Below are 17,027 nucleotides of genomic sequence, written 5' to 3'. Positions count from 1 at the left end.
GCTGACCTCTCACATCTCAGTTCAAATCAGGCCCACGGCAACAACCAAAGCCTCCTTGATTAGGGGCCTTCCGTGTAATGGCTTTGGGCCATGCTTGGTGCCTAAAATGGAAGGTGTTTCATTTTTCCAACATCCCTGACTTTAATAAGCACAATTTTATATTTGAAGTCGCACTCAACATCTGGTGCCAGTAAACCATTTGGCTAATGTTTCTGCATCTTAAATTTTTCAGCACCACATAGGCAGAGGCGGCCATTTTGTCATAAATGCCCCTCATCTCGGGACACGAAACAGGAAGTACAATTCCGAATGCCAATTGGCGCGGGGAAGGCGTGCGACGTAGGCAAGATAGTTACGGATGAGGAAGGCTATTCACCCAGTACAACCTGCAGGCACTCCCCCCCACCGTGGGCACTGACGGAAACACAAGAGGGTGGAATCTCGCTCAATAACAAAATGCTTGGCCAACCCATTGACATCAGCCGACCCACCACAGAGAATAATGCAAGAGGATCAGGAAGCTTCTGTTCCAATGAGTGAACTATTTGAAAAACGAACAGCATCATTCGCGGTTGGTTAATGTGTTGGAAAGACCCATGAGGAACAGATTAACAGACTGCAGCACCGAAGGAAACAGCAACCATCAAAACATCTCACTGACTGATAACCTTTAAGTGACTTGGCGTCACACCCACCATTCCCCCACAAAACCGCCCCCCACCCCGGCATTACTGACGGAGCTATCGTTCCGTTCACACCGAGCGCCTCCCGGTTTTCCAGGATGACCGCGACGTTCCGAGGTGCGGTGATTCTGGAGGAGATGGAAAACCGCCAAACAGGATGCGGCCTTTTACACTGAGCTTATCAGGGAGGTCAAGTTGGGAGGGAAGGTTGAGGAACTGCTTTCTTTGGAGAAGAGGAGACGTTGAGTTTCCATGACTACGAAAGGATTTGACATGAGCTGCCCCAGGAAAACCGTTCACAATGGTCAAGGGTTGAAATACCAGGGGGTCACACATGAGGAAGTGAGGAGTCAGGCGGGAAAGGTTTTTTAATACCGCCGTCAAGCCAGTAAAAAAGTTAATCGCGATTAATCTCGACTGCTTTCAAGACTGAGATCGATAGATTTTTGTTGGGTCAGGGTATCGAGGGATGTGGAGCAAAGGCGGGTAAGTGGAGTTGAGGTACAGATCAGCCAGGATCGAATTTGAATGACGGAGCCGGCCCGAGGGGCTGAACGGCCATCCTCCTGTTCCTCATGCTCCAGCAGGGCCGAGGACGCACTCAGCTTTGTGACCTGAGGCACGGCCACCTTTGTCTGTCGTCGGTCCTCCATTTTCCGTCGCCGCCTGATTACCTGACAGTCGTTCCCAGCGTAGCCCTGCGCGCAGGAGCACTTGTAGGCCCCGTAGCCGTCCTGGCAGGTGCCTCCGTTCAGGCAGGGCTGCGAGTCGCACTCGTTTATTTCCTGCTGGCAGTAGCGGCCAGCGAAGCCGGCGGGACAGCAGCAGGAGAAGTTGGCGACTCGGTCGACGCACGTCCCTCCATTCAGACACGAGCTGCGGAATAAAAAGGGTCTCGATGAGACCACGGATTCGGGCGCCCGTCCGCGCGGGCTCTGTCGGAGTATTAGCCGGGTCAACTTAATTAAACGTTATGTCCGATGAGCGAAGTTGATTTTTAGCACAGCTGGACCGGCTGTGAATAAAAAAATAAAACCTGCAGATGTTGGAAATCTGAAATAAGAACACTAAAATGCAATTTTAACCCAACTCATTGGGCAGGAATCCCACGAGATCGCGTGCAACTCTGGTTTTTACACTCCGCCCGATATTACTTTCCATTTGGAGCCAATGGAGAGTAATTTTGGATGGCGTTCCACTCGATCCTGTGGGATTCCCGCCCGGTCAGTTCAAGTTAAAATTGCTCCCAATCTGCCCCGTGCAGAGGACAGACAAGCGGGGCTGATTTTAATCGAACTGGACGGTTTTACCCTCCCGCCCGATACTGACGTAAATTCGGGGAGGGGGTGTGAAACCGGCATCGCCCTCCCATCCCGTCAGTTTCCCGACGGGCGGGTTAGGTTAAAATTGCCCTCCCAGTGTTTCTGCTGCAAACCGTCCATCAGACACATTAATACAGGAGGATCGCCCTCTACTGAAGTGTTCGGCAACAAGGCCCCCTGCGGTAGTTGACAGATCACTAGCGCTGCCCGATTCCCAATAATCCGGAAAGCTTCCCCCCCTCCCCGCTTGGTTTGTCCACTCCCTGGCACTTTGATTTTAATCTGGGGTGATTGGGGATGTTATCAAGCTTTGTACCTCTGCCCATAAGACTCTGGAGGAACTGGAATAGTCACCCTGCCTACGGACACCGTGGGCCAGGTTCCGAATGCTGTAACAAGGCGGCCTGTCCGAAACGGGAATCGTTAACCGACCAATGAAGGCGGCACTCTTTGAGCAGGGCCTGGTTGTTGGGAAACCCTTCCGTTTTTCCAGGGCGCTCAGTCCCGGAGCAGCCAGGAACAGACTGCGCCATTAAACTCAACCGTGTTGATGATTTGGGCCCAAGGCCACAGTGCGTCAGACTGTCTGCACGGTATCGGCCTGGGCTCAGTGGGTCGCACTCTCACCTCTGGGTCAGAAGGTCGTGGGTTCAAGTCCCGCTCCAGAGACTTGAGCACAAATTCTAGGCCAACAATCCCAGTGAGATACTGAGGGAGTGCAGCATTGTCGGAGATGCCATCTTTTGGATGAGAAGTTTAAACCATCTGCCTCTCAGATGGACGTAAAAGATCCCACGGCCGCTATTTTGAAGAGCAGGGAGTTCTCCCCGGTGTCCTGGCCAATATTTATCCCTCAACCAACACCACTAAAAATTATCTGGTCAATTATCACACTGCTGTTTGTGGGATCTTGCTGTGCGCAAATTGGCTGCCGCGTTTCCTACATTACAACAACTACTCTTCGAAAGTACTTCATTGGCTGTAAAGCACTTCGGGACGTCCAGAGCTCGTGAAAGACGCTGTAAAAATGGCAGTTCTTTTCTGGGGCCCTGCCGAGGCCTCGGCGCCCGCGGCCCGTACCTCGGTGCGCAGTCCGGGATGTCGTTCTCGCAGTGGGTACCGTCGAACCCCAGCGCGCAGCCGCAGGTGTAGCCGTTGACGAAGTCGTCGCAGACCGCCCCGTTCTGGCACGGGTTGCTGCCACACTCGTCGACGTCGTCCTGGCAACGCTCGCCGGCAAAGCCCGCCGGACAGGAGCACGCAAAGGAGTCGACCTGATCCCCGCAGGAGCCGCCATTGTGGCACGGGTCTAGAATGAAGGCAAGAGTTTCAACACGTGGTTGCCTGTTCTCCAAAGGATTGGGATACTATCCATCTTTTTTACTTGCTGTCTCGTTACTGTGTGTAACTAATTGTACCGTAATCAGTAAAATTATTGATGCCACCATATTGGTTGTCTTGTCGAACTGATCTGCACCCCACCCCAAGTGTAAGTATCAGGACATCCCAATAATTCTCGCTGACGTCCCATGTTTGGACGATGGACAACTCAATGTGATCCAATCCCTCCTCAGTAATAACTCAGAGACTGTTTACAGCACTTTAAACAGGCCACCAACGTCCCACATCTGTGCTGGTGATCTCTTTGGTGTCAGCCGGAGCTCAGTGGGTAGCACTCTCGCCTCTGGGTCAGAAGGTCATGGATTCAAGTCCCACTCCTGAGACTCGGGCACTTATTCTAGACCGACACTCCCAGCGCAGCACTGAGGGAGCGTTTTTCGGATGAGACGTTAAACGTCTGCCCTCTCGGGTGGACGTAAAAGATCCCACAGCACTATCTCGAAGAAGAGCAGGGGAGTCGTAGCCAACTTTTATCCCTCAACAAACATCACTAAAACAGATTATCTGAGCAGCGTTTGTGGGAGCTTGCTGTGCGCAAATTGGCTGCTGCATTTCTAACATTACAACAATAGTACTTCATTGGCTGTAAAGCACTTTGGGATGTCCTGAGGTCGTGAAAGGCGCTATATAAATGCAAGACTTCCTTCCATGTGAGTGACCCAGTCTAATCCCTGGTCACCCCTACCCTTTGATATTAATTTTATTAGCGACTATCCAATTCACCTTTCAAAAAAAGTTTATGGATTTTGTTCCAAGATTGGCCCTGAGCTACATTCTGACCACCTCTGTGCAAGGAGTCTTCCCATCTCCTTTTTAATTTTGTAACTTTTCCCTTATATGGCGCTCCTGCGGCCAGACGTCCCAGAGCACTGCACAGACCTGAGAATGAGGTGGGCACCGTACAGGATGGAAAAGTTCGAGTGGAATGGAGTTAAAGGGGCCGGGCTGAAGGAGCGCTCGAAGGGAGGAGATGAGGAGGAGGGGTTCAGGAAGGGAGTTCCAGGGGGGCAGGGGCATAGCGGTTGAAAGACTGATCACTAATTGTGGAGCGAGGTAGACGGGGAACGAGGAGCGGACGGGGGAGAGTAAGGAGATAGGCCTGAGGGAAATCACTCAGGTGGGATGGGGCAGGAGGCATTTGCAGGGAAGGGTAAGGATCTTAGAATTGATACATAGATGTTCGAGAAGCCAGGGGAAGATGGCAAGGACCACGGTAATGGGAGTGCAGGTCTCCGAATGGGCACGGTCACAGCCAGCTGCAGTCTGAAGGAATGGCAGGTGCAGAGGGTAGAGGTGGGGAGGGAGGCTAGGAGAGCAGGGAATTCATTCCTTGAGGTGAAAAAGATGAGGGCTGGTGTCTCGGTGGCACTGGAGGTGAGGTAGGGGTGGAGTTGGGCGATGGTTCACAGGGTTGGAGGGAGCAGAGGGAGAGTGGAGGGAGCAGAGGGGGAATGGAGGGATTGAAGGGGAGAGGAGGGAGCGGAAAAGGAGAAGGAGAGGAGGGAGCGGAGGGGGGAGAGGAGGAGGGGGGCAGTGCCAGGAGAGAAGAATCAGTTGAGGGGAGGAGGGAGAGCAGAAGAAGAGAGGAATCAATAGAGGGGAGAGGAGGGAGTGGAAGGAGAGAGGATTCAGTAGAGGGGAGAGGAGGGAGTGGAAGAAGAGAGGAATCAGTAGAGGGGAGCGAGGGAGTGGAAGGGGAGAGGATTCAGTATAGGGGAGAAGGGAGAGCAGAAGGAGAGAGGATTCAGTAGAGGGAGAGGAGGGAGTGGAAGGGGAGAGGACTCAGTAGAGGGGAGAGGAGGGAGTGGAAGGAGGGAGGATTCAGTAGAGGGGAGAGGAGGGAGTGGAAGGAGAGAGGATTCAGTAGAGGGAGAGGAGGGAGTGGAAGGAGAGAGGATTCAGTAGAGGGGAGAGGAGGGAGTGGAAGGGGAGAGGATTCAGTAGAGGGGAGAGGAGGGAGTGGAAGGGGAGAGGATTCAGTAGAGGGGAGTGGAGGGAGTGGAAGGAGAGAGGATTCAGTAGAGGGGAGAGGAGGGAGTGGAAGGGGAGAGGATTCAGTAGAGGGGAGAGGAGGGAGTGGAAGGGGAGAGGATTCAGTAGAGGGGAGTGGAGGGAGTGGAAGGAGAGAGGATTCAGTAGAGGGGAGAGGAGGGAGTGGAAGGGGAGAGGATTCAGTAGAGGGAGAGGAGGGAGTGGAAGGGGAGAGGATTCAGTAGAGGGGAGAGGAGGGAGTGGAAGGAGAGAGGATTCAGTAGAGGGGAGAGGAGGGAGTGGAAGGAGAGAGGATTCAGTAGAGGGGAGAGGAGGGAGTGGAAGGGGAGAGGATTCAGTAGAGGGGAGTGGAGGGAGTGGAAGGAGAGAGGATTCAGTAGAGGGGAGAGGAGGGAGTGGAAGGAGAGAGGATTCAGTAGAGGGGAGAGGAGGGAGTGGAAGGAGAGAGGATTCAGTAGAGGGGAGAGGAGGGAGTGGAAGGGGAGAGGATTCAGTAGAGGGGAGTGGAGGGAGTGGAAGGAGAGAGGATTCAGTAGAGGGGAGAGGAGGGAGTGGAAGGGGAGAGGATTCAGTAGAGGGGAGAGGAGGGAGTGGAAGGGGAGAGGACTCAGTAGAGGGGAGAGGAGGGAGTGGAAGGGGAGAGGATTCAGTAGAGGGGAGTGGAGGGAGTGGAAGGAGAGAGGATTCAGTAGAGGGGAGAGGAGGGAGTGGAAGGGGAGAGGATTCAGTAGAGGGGAGAGGAGGGAGTGGAAGGAGAGAGGATTCAGTAGAGGGGAGAGGAGGGAGTGGAAGGAGAGAGGATTCAGTAGAGGGGAGAGGAGGGAGTGGAAGGGGAGAGGACTCAGTAGAGGGGAGAGGAGGGAGTGGAAGGAGAGAGGAATCAGTAGAGGGGAGAGGAGGGAGTGGAAGGAGAGAGGATTCAGTAGAGGGGAGAGGAGGGAGTGGAAGGGGAGAGGACTCAGTAGAGGGGAGAGGAGGGAGTGGAAGGAGAGAGGAATCAGTAGAGGGGAGAGGAGGGAGTGGAAGGAGAGAGGATTCAGTAGAGGGGAGAGGAGGGAGTGGAAGGGGAGAGGACTCAGTAGAGGGGAGAGGAGGGAGTGGAAGGGGAGAGGATTCAGTAGAGGGGAGAGGAGGGAGTGGAAGGGGAGAGGATTCAGTAGAGGGGAGAGGAGCGAGTGGAAGGGGAGAGGATTCAGTAGAGGGGAGAGGAGGGAGTGGAAGGGGAGAGGATTCAGTAGAGGGAGAGGAGGGAGTGGAAGGGGAGAGGATTCAGTAGAGGGGAGAGGAGGGAGTGGAAGGGGAGAGGATTCAGTAGAGGGGAGAGGAGGGAGTGGAAGGGGAGAGGATTCAGTAGAGGGAGAGGAGGGAGTGGAAGGAGAGAGGATTCAGTAGAGGGGAGAGGAGGGAGTGGAAGGGGAGAGGACTCAGTAGAGGGGAGAGGAGGGAGTGGAAGGGGAGAGGATTCAGTAGAGGGGAGAGGAGGGAGTGGAAGGAGAGAGGACTCAGTAGAGGGAAAGGAGGGAGTGGAAGGAGAGAGGATTCAGTGGAGGGGAGAGGAGGGAGTGGAAGGGGAGAGGACTCAGTAGAGGGGAGAGGAGGGAGTGGAAGGGGAGAGGATTCAGTAGAGGGGAGAGGAGGGAGTGGAAGGAGAGAGGATTCAGTGGAGGGAGAGGAGGGAGTGAAAGGAGAGAGGACTCAGTAGAGGGGAGAGGAGGGAGTGGAAGGAGAGAGGATTCAGTAGAGGGAGAGGAGGGAGTGAAAGGGGAGAGGATTCAGTAGAGGGGAGAGGAGGGAGTGGAAGGAGAGAGGATTCAGTAGAGGGGAGAGGAGGGAGTGGAAGGGGAGAGGATTCAGTAGAGGGGAGAGGAGGGAGTGGAAGGAGGGAGGATTCAGTAGAGGGGAGAGGAGGGAGTGGAAGGGGAGAGGATTCAGTAGAGGGGAGAGGAGGGAGTGGAAGGGGAGAGGATTCAGTAGAGGGGAGTGGAGGGAGTGGAAGGAGAGAGGATTCAGTAGAGGGGAGAGGAGGGAGTGAAAGGGGAGAGGATTCAGTAGAGGGGAGAGGAGGGAGTGGAAGGAGAGAGGATTCAGTAGAGGGGAGAGGAGGGACTGCTATGTGCAATATCATGAGTAGTTTAATCCAATTGTCATCCACATTTGCCCATTTGGGGGTGGGAGGGTGAATTGAGAAGACGAGTTCTGTTCTACTTGACCACATGTTTCCTTGCAGCCAGCTCAAATGTAGCACCAATGGCGGTCTAGCTAGAGGCTGCTTTCATGACCTTACAGTGCTGGCACAGTATGTGGGACAGGATAGTCGGGGGGAGGGAAGAAGGGGAGAAAACCGAGGGACGGTAAGAAAGAAATGCCAAAAGCCAATTGGCATGACACTTACTGGGCGAGCAGTCATCGATGTCCACCTCACACAGCGGGCCCGTGTACCCCGGTTGGCAAATGCAAAAGTGCCCACCATCAGAGTTCAGGCACGTCCCTCGATTCAGGCAGGGGTTGTAGACACATTCGTCAATATCCTCCTCACACACCCCACCTGCAAGGAAAACATTTCAAGCTGTTTCGGTGTTTTCTTTCCAAATTCTGGCACGTCTCCGGCACAGGCACGATGGGCTGAATGGCCTCTTTCTGTGGTGTATGTTGCTACCATTCTGTCCCTGCCCTCTCCTGAGGGTGCTTCCACAGGCACCGTCTGCCCTCTACTACCTCACCCAAGCGGTCATTCTGTGTGGTACAGGCTAACACGTGGTTTAGATTCGGTAGTTAGGATTGCCCGGGGGAATGCTAAGTAGGCAGAAGTTATCAGGTTAATGCAAGTTAAGAAGCATCAAAGCATTTGTGTAAGAATGATAGCTCGTTTGGAGGCAACATATCTGCGCTTGAGCTGTTATTCTTGTGTTAAGGTGTGATGTTTATAACTGTGCAAAATTGTCTCATCTTCGACATAAACAAAGCCACGTTCCAGTGAGAATGGAGGGTATGTGGCACGACATTGCCATCTACTGGTGTGGTAGCGTATGAAACATAAATATCACGTGATAACCTCAGAATCGATAGGTTTAGAGCAAGTCATCTGACATTGTCCATCTAGGTGTATAAATAAGCTCACTTTCAGTAATTCTTTGGTGTTCTGTGCTAAGAGCTCAGCTGGATTGGTTAAAGGTAAAGGCAGACCCCGGTGGATATCCTACAAGTAAGTATATAGAAGCATAACTTGCTTGTACTCTCTGTCGCTGTTAATGAAACCATCATGTTGATTTATCACTGGAGTCCCGACCTATATAACTTGGATTAATCTACTGGGTTGTTCGAACACCTGACATTGTGCTCTTTCCAGCCAGGGTTTCCTGGAATGTGACTGAATATTTTCCCTCTCTCCTTAAGCTCCTGAATGTTGATGCCGATTGTAGCATCTCTACTGTTGGCCCAACTGAGACCAGCTAACTCAGCAAACTGGGTATTAAACCCACACTTTCGAGTCTGTATGACTCAGTTACCCAAGTTTTTCCTTTGTTCAGCCGGGTATCTGACAGTGTATGGAACCCATCACCATACTCAAGAGTCTCCAAATCAAGTTACTGAGAAATCAACACAGATAACATTTTGTTTGCTCGATGTGAAAGAAACAAAGAAATTGCAGTTGTACAGCGGCTTTCACAAACTCAGGACGTCCCAGAGCTTTACTCTGCATCTAACCCGTGCTGTACCTGCCCTGGGAGTGTTTGACGGGACAGCGTAGAGGGAGCTTTACTCTGTATCTGACCCATGCTGTACCTGCCCTGGGAGTGTTTGATGGGACAGCGTAGAGGGAGCTTTACTCTGTATCTGACCCATGCTGTACCTGATCTGGGAGTGTTTGATGGGACAGTGTAGAGGGAGCTTTACTCTGTGTCTAACCCGTGCTGTACCTGCCCTGGGAGTGTTTGATGGGACAGCGTAGAGGGAGCTTTACTCTGTATCTAACCCGTGCTGTACCTGCCCTGGGAGTGTTTGATGGGACAGTGTAGAGGGAGCTTTACTCTGTATCTAACCCGTGCTGTACCTGCCCTGGGAGTGTTTGATGGGACAGTGCAGAGGGAGCTTTACTCTGTATCTAACCCGTGCTATACCTGACCTGGGAGTGTTTGATGGGACAGTGTAGAGGGAGCTTTACTCTGTATCTAACCCGCGCTGTACCTGCCCTGGGAGTGTTTGATGGGACAGTGTAGAGGGAGCTTTACTCTGTATCTGACCCATGCTGTACCTGCCCTTCTCTCCCATTTTTGGATACATACCCTGAAATGGGGTAATCCAATTTTATTAGAAATTTGCCTGTCTTGCCAAGAATAGGTTCACTTTGTTCCTGGCCTTTGGAACTGATGGATGGACGGACAGATGAACAGAGTCTTTCCCAGTCCTGTACGTTCCTATGTTCCTTATGCATTTATTTTTTTGCCAGCTTCCAAGAATGGAAAATGGACCTGACAGCGGTTGGTTGACAGCCATTCAAAGGAGCCAGAATAGCAGGTCACGTGACAAATGACAGTGTGACCTTTTTTCTTGGCGTGCTGAGCTTGTGTTCAACAGGAGCCCACCACAAGAGGGCCGTGAGGCCCCCACGGTATCTGGAGTTTGTGGAATGAAGGAGAATGAAGTGAAATGAATTGCAGAGTACCTCACCTTTCCATCCACCCGGGCACACGCAGGAGAATGCCAGGTAGTCTGCTGACTCAATGCAAGTGCCACCATTTCTACAGGGGCCCTGAGCACAGGGGGCCAGTAATGTCTCGCAGTGGGGCCCTGTAAGAGAAAACAAGCTTTGAGAAAATTGACCAACTCCCGGTATTATTGAGACAGCAGAAGCTGCTTGGCGCAATTACACTCAGGAACGCTCCCATCTGATCAGTTAACTGATGGACTATGGTCACCAAAGGTCCACCCTATCCACAGGACCGCACCGGCCACAGGACCGCACCGGCCACAGGACCGCACCGGCCACAGGACCGCACCGACCACAGGTTCACCCTAATCAAAGGTCCAATTTGCGCACAGCAAGGTCCCACAAGCAGCAATGAAATAATGGCCAGATAATCAGATTTTTAATGATGTTGGTTGAGGGATAAATATTGTCCTCCGGTGGGGTGGGCTATCGTCCTGCCAGCCCCGCCTCTTTCAATAACGTCAAGATAGAAGGGGACGAATTTCACCCCACCCCACTCCCAACTCTAGTCTCCATTCTGCCCTCCCAGGAATTTTGTAGCCATGCACCTTCCCGGTATAGGTTATTGGGTGGCAACATGACTCATGGCTGATTTTGCCACCTAACCACCAGCCATGGGCACTGAAGGACCATTTGTCACCCCCCGCCCCCAGGTCTGCAGGGGTCAGCACCACCCCCAGTGCTGTTACCCAGTAAGGCACTGCAAAGCCATGAGGCGAACCACTATCGAATCTTTCACTCCAAACAATTGGAAATGCTGGCATACCTGTGTAGGGAAGCTCACATTGGCATAAGTAGCTGGCAATGCCATCGACGCACCGTCCCTTGTTCAAACAGGGGTCGGGGAGGCAGTCGTCTTGATTTATCTGGCAGTTCTGGCCTAGTGCAAAGAACACAAAACGAAGGAGTCACTCGGGCATTGTTACCTGGGTGCGGAGCTGTCTGCGCCCGCCCTCCCACCATCGAGGGCTCTCTCACACCCAAGTGACCCACCACCTCCGCAGAAGGTAACAGCCGCACAAAGTCTAAATATTCCCGCCGCTTGAGATCTGCTCTCCGTTTACTGCCTTCTCTACAGCTACAGCTTAGATTTATATAGCGCCTTTCATGTAATAAATGGCTCAAAATAGTTAATAGAGCAAAGAACAGATAGCGAGCAGAAGGGGAGAGGAAAGATAGAGGAGAAGACTGCAGGAACGGTGAAAGAGATTACCCATCAAACGCTACCAGGGCAGCTATAACTCTGCTCATCCAATACTGGATGTTGGACAAGCAGTGTGACAAATCAGAGGCAGTGGACGGGTCGAGAGGTGGTGGTGAGGTAGAGCTGGGTGTCGTCAGTGTACGTGTGGAACCTGACGTTGTGTTTTCAGATGATGTCGCCGAGGGGCAGCATGGAGATGAGAAATGGGAGGGGGCTGAAGGATAGATTCTGGGGGACTCCAGAGGTAACGGTACAGGAGTGGGAAGAGAAGCCACTGCAGGCAATTCTCTGGTTCGACAGGAATGGAACCAGGCGAGGGCAGTCCCATCCAGCTGGACGACAGAGGAGAGGCATTGGAGGAGGACGGTATGGTCAACCATGTCCAAGGCTGTAGACAGGTGGAGAAGGATGAGGAGGGATGGTTTACCATGGTCACAGTCACATAGGATGTCATTTGTGACTTTGATAAGGGCCGTTTCAGTACTGTGGAAGAGGTGGAAACCTAATTGGTGGTGTTCAAAAACGGAGTTGCGGGAAAGATGGGCACGGATTTGGGAGGCGACAACACGTTCAATGACTTTGGAGAGGAAAGGGAGGGTGGAGATGGGGGCGATAGTTTGCAAGGACAGAGGGGCCAAGTGCAGGAAGAACCTCCCTTTCCCCATTAGAGTTCCACAATCCTTGCGATGCTGGTGTTTAACCCAGTGCCAACACTTACCTTTGAACCCCATTGGGCACGTGCAGTCGTAGCCACTCACACGGTCCTGGCACGTCCCGCCATGCATGCACGGGTCCGACTTGCACTCCTCGACATCGACTTGACAGGTGGTCCCCGCCCAGCCTGGCTGACAAACGCACGTAAACCTGGAGAAGACAAAATCATTGATGAGGTATCGATGAGCAATGGAACCAGCCACTTTCCACTACACTGCGTCTTAGCAAGAACGGAGCCTCCCAGGAGGTCCACCTGAATAGTCTTAGGAGCAGCAGGAGAGAATGCCGTAACCTGCCAAAAAAAAAATGATGACTGCCCAGTGCTCGAGGGCCACAATTGGTCTCAGCACCCCCCTAGGCTAGAAAGGAGAACAAAAAATACTGCCAACATTCCCTCTCCTGGCTGTTGTCCTTTGCTTGCCGCGGAGAAGTAAATGTAGAAGTGGACGAGGAGAGGTTTAGGCTGAGCAATGGTCTTCCCCACCCTGCCCCTCATGGTCAAATGGGTAACACTCTTTCATCTAGATCAACGCATTGTTGACCGGAGGTCACCGGTTACGGTTACTGGCTTAGTACACAGAGGAGAAGAGTCAATTCTCTCTTAACTCTCAATTCACTTTATTCATGCCGTTAGATCATATACATATAGCTTATACGTCTGGTTAGATATAGACATGCAGTTTACACCAGGTTATACAGTTTTATACCCAAACTAAGATTTAAACGCACACCCACTAGGTTTCTCTGACACTCCCTGAGTGGTCACAGAATATAAAGGATAATACCCGAAAAGGAGAGCTGACGCTGGCCAGGCGTTCCGTTCTCTCTCTCTCTTTCGCCGTCGTCTCTACGTCCCTGACGTAGGGTCTTCCACTTCCGCAATGGTTGGTCTCCGGAGTCTTCGCTCTGGCTCCACACCTCGGATCCTTCATTCTTATTCCGAGTCTTATCTCTTCAAGCTGTGCTGTCTCTCTATCCCTTTGGTTGAGGCTTGCTCGCCTAGTCCGTGTCTTCTCCTCATTGGCTCTGTCCCAAGGACTTAGGTAGCATTACCTTTTCTAAATAAGGACTTGTGTCTTATCACATTTCCTTTGTCTTTCACAAAACTTAGTTAATTCAAACCGGTTCCAGCCAGCTCAGGCCAGTGACTGAACTCAGGTTACTTTAGTTCAAAAGTCATTCCTGCCTGTGTGTATCAGCAGCTGACGTCTCAGGTTACTTTCTGCAGCCCCTGGCCAACAGCATGAAGGATGGTCCAGTTGGGGCAGACAGTACACGTGGAACATGAGTCCAGCGCCGAAAGGGAGAAGATTAGACGGTGAGGAAAAATTAAAACTGCTGATTGAAAGCATCTCATGAGGTGCAACTGGAATAGTACCATCTCCCGTTTCATCCAGCCAACTTTCTTAAGAGTTGAGTGTTTATTAAGGCCGGAGAGAACTTGTATTAATACAGCGGCTTATCAGGCCCTCAGAACATCCCAACGAGCTTCTCAACCAATGTCAACCTTAGTCCTTGTTATCAATCAGGCAAATTTAAAGGGTTATGGAGATAAGCACGTTATGGATGTCAAAAGGTCTTTGGAGTTCATTTAATTCCTCCAACTCTCCCAACCTAGCAACTAACTGTAAAGTGTCAACTTGGCTCAGTGGTAGCACTGAGTCAGAAGGTCATGGGTTCAAGCTCCCACTCCAGGACTTGAGCCCATGATCTAGGCTAATACCTCAGTGCGGTACTGAAAGAGTGCTGCACTGTCCGAGGTGTCGTCTTTCAAATGAAAGGCTGAACCTCTGCCTGTGGAGATGGGTGTAAAGGATCCCATGCTACTCTTTGAAGAGGAACTGGGGAGTTCTTCCTGGTGGCCTGGCCTGCACTGCTCCCTCAACCAACACCATTAAAAACAGATTATCTGGTCATTTATCACATTGCTGTTTGTGGGATCTTGCTGTGCACAAATTGGCTGCTGCATTTCCTACATGTGACTACACTTCAACTATGCGAGATTGGTCGTAAAGCACTATGGGACATCCTGAGGGTTTGACAGGCTCTGTATAAATGCTAGTCTTCCTTTAAACTCCCCTGACACTCCATTACATCACTTGGTAGATTATTCCAAAAACCTATCACCCTTTAGAGAATGATTTTTTTTACTATTTACAATTTGCTAATTTAAACTAATGTCCTCTTGACCTGCTGTCCTTGAAGTAATATTGTAGGTCCATCTGATCTATGCATATACCATTTAATATTTTGTATACTACTGTAGGTTCATCTGATCTATCCATATACCATTTAATACTTTGTATACTACTGTAGGTTCATCTGATCTATCCATATACCATTTAATACTTTGTACACTACTGTAGGTTCATCTGATCTATCCATATACCATTTAATACTTTGTACACTACTGTAGGTTCATCTGATCTATCCATATACCATTTAATACTTTGTACACTACTGTAGGTTCATCTGATCTATCCATATACCATTTAATACTTTGTATACTACTGTAGGTTCATCTGATCTATCCATATACCATTTAATACTTTGTACACTACTGTAGGTTCATCTGATCTATCCATATACCATTTAATACTTTGTATACTACTGTAGGTTCATCTGATCTATGCATTTACCATTTAATACTTTGTACACTACTGTAGGTTCATCTGATCCATCCATATACCATTTAATACTTTGTGTACTATTCTGGGTTCGTCTTATCTATCTATATACCAGTTAGTACCTTTGCTCCCCCCTTGCCCTTCTCGAAATTCATGCTCGAAGGATTAATAGATCCAAGAGGACAGGAGAGGGTAAAGAATAAAGTTCGTGACTCTCTGGAGTACATGGATTTGACACTGGACGAGGAGACCCGTCACTCCCTTCCCAACCCTACGTGGTACAATCAGAGGCCTAATCAGAGGCCTATCAATCAGGAAGCATCTGCTTCCGCCTGAAAAATTACAACAAAGAGCTGTGCTCCGTATCCTGTGGAAACGATTCACGGGGATCATTCTGGAGGAGCGTCAGCGCTGAGCTCGGCCGATGAGGGATTACCCTGGTTCAGTGAGGCTGGCCTCACAGCCGGAGCCCTGTCACCGCGCTCAGGATAAATGACAGGGAGCAGTCGTTCGACAGGAAATCAAAGGAGCTGAGTGACATCAGCACTGTGAGACCCACGACCCTGACGGAAGGGTGACGTCAGCACTGAAGGGGAGACAATCCCAGAAAGTGGGGGGGTGGGGGTGAAGATAACATCAGTATTGCACGGCACACAGTCCAATATGGTGAGTGATGCCATGTCTGCATAGCCCGGGGGGTCGTTAAGGAGAACGACACGATCATCGTACAGAACCAGTATGACCTTGGGAAGTGTGGCATTCAGTGATACAGGAATCATGGTCCCAAGGCACAAGATCAGCAGGTGGGCCAATAATCCATTTTGGTGAGTAACTTGACAACTTTGGCAGCACCTCCCAAACCCACGACCTCCACCACCTAGAAGGACAAGGGAACACCACCACCTCCCCATTCTCCTCAGAGTCACACACCATCCCGACTTGGACATGTATCGGCCGTTCCTTCATCGTCGCTGGGTCAAAATCCTGGAACTCCCTTCCTAACAACACTATGGGAGAACCTGCACCACACGGACTGCAACGATTCAGGAAGAAGGCCCACCCGCCACCTTCTCAAGGGGCAATTAGGGATGGGCAATAAAGGTCGGCCTTGCCAGCGACGCCCACATCCAGAGAATGAATATATTAAGGAAAAGTTACACAGTCCAGGATCCTGAAGAAACACGCACATCAACCGCACATAGAATCATGGACTATTCCAGCACAGAAAGAGGTGGGAGTGAAGGGTCAAAGTCTCCCACCTCAATACCCTCTCTCCGCGCCAGGTGGACGTCCAATCGCAGGAGCACCGAGAGGGAATGAGCCTTGTACCCTTTGAACTGCCCCATTCAGATCGGAAGATCCAAGGAGAGAAGAGAAGCCCTGGAAATAAAAGGCAAGCACCTTCTTTTCCAGGTACTTGTAAAGATCTTCTGGGCCTGGAAGCCTTCTGGCCTCTGTTCCTGGGCAGCAGCCAAAGGCCCTGCAGCTGTTGGCCATCACCGCCTCTCAGGCCTGTATCCATGGTTGGATTTCCACTCCTGACTTTGGGTCCTGGTCTCTGCTGAGCACTAGGCCTCTCGTGGGCCAACACTGGATCTGAACAGGGACGTACAGGTGGGTTTGGTTCAGATCAGGTCAGGTGAGGTACACTTTGGGCACCTTCTGCCTGTCTAGCCCAGGTTTGAGGGGGGAGCAGAAAAATTGGTCCTGTAGCGTTACTGAGCCATACGGACCAGGAAGGCTGTTCACAGCTAAGGCTGGCCTCGTGCGATCCTGACGTCCATATGTTCCTTCCAGCAGGGGGTTGAGGGGCAGCGATCAGGAGTGGGGTCCTCAGCTGATTCTCTTTTCTTTCCCAGCCCTGGGGGGCACTGAAGGGCAATTGTACTGGTCCTACAACTGAGATCAGTCAACTCTGCAGGAACCAAAGGTTGGACCTGATATCTTTACTGCTCTTTGCATCTCAATACCAGTGCACGTACCCACTGAAACACCGGGGAAGTAAAGATGGTAAAAGACTTGCATTTATACAGCGCCTTTCATGACCTCAGGATGTCCCAAAGCGCTGTACAGGCAAGGAAATACTTTTGAAATGTAGTGACTGTTTTAATGCTGGAAACACAGCAGCCAATTTGTGCACAGCAAAGTCCCACAAACAGTAATGTGATAAATGACCAGATAAATGACCTTCCCTCCATCAGAAGGTCAAAAATGGGGATGTTTGCTGATGATTGCACAGTGTTCAGTTGCATTCGCAACCCCTCAGATAATGAAACAGTCCGTGCCCGCATGCAGCAAGACCTGGACAACATCCAGGCTTGGGCTCATAAGTGGCAAGTAATATTCACGCCAGACAAGTGCCAGGCAATGACCATC

General features: G+C 51.2%; 1 protein-coding gene across 1 annotated transcript in view; it reads right to left on the bottom strand.

Annotated features, from left to right (window-relative positions):
- LOC137305219 (neurogenic locus notch homolog protein 1-like) overlaps positions 1-17,027 on the bottom strand; it is a 134,776-nt gene that overhangs the window by 42,929 nt on the left and 74,820 nt on the right. The window contains exons 14-19 of the mRNA XM_067974060.1: positions 12,029-12,174; positions 10,873-10,986; positions 10,067-10,186; positions 7,791-7,943; positions 3,086-3,314; positions 1,358-1,559 (exon numbers count right to left, since the gene is read on the bottom strand). Coding sequence (XP_067830161.1) covers positions 1,358-1,559; positions 3,086-3,314; positions 7,791-7,943; positions 10,067-10,186; positions 10,873-10,986; positions 12,029-12,174 — 964 coding nt within the window. The remainder of the gene's footprint in view (positions 1-1,357; positions 1,560-3,085; positions 3,315-7,790; positions 7,944-10,066; positions 10,187-10,872; positions 10,987-12,028; positions 12,175-17,027) is intronic.

The sequence above is a fragment of the Heptranchias perlo genome, chromosome 39, assembly GCF_035084215.1.
Source record: "Heptranchias perlo isolate sHepPer1 chromosome 39, sHepPer1.hap1, whole genome shotgun sequence".
Taxonomy (NCBI): Eukaryota; Metazoa; Chordata; class Chondrichthyes; order Hexanchiformes; family Hexanchidae; genus Heptranchias; species Heptranchias perlo.
The sequence above is the reverse complement of the archived record's forward strand: the minus strand, read 5'-3'. Positions and strand labels throughout refer to the sequence as shown.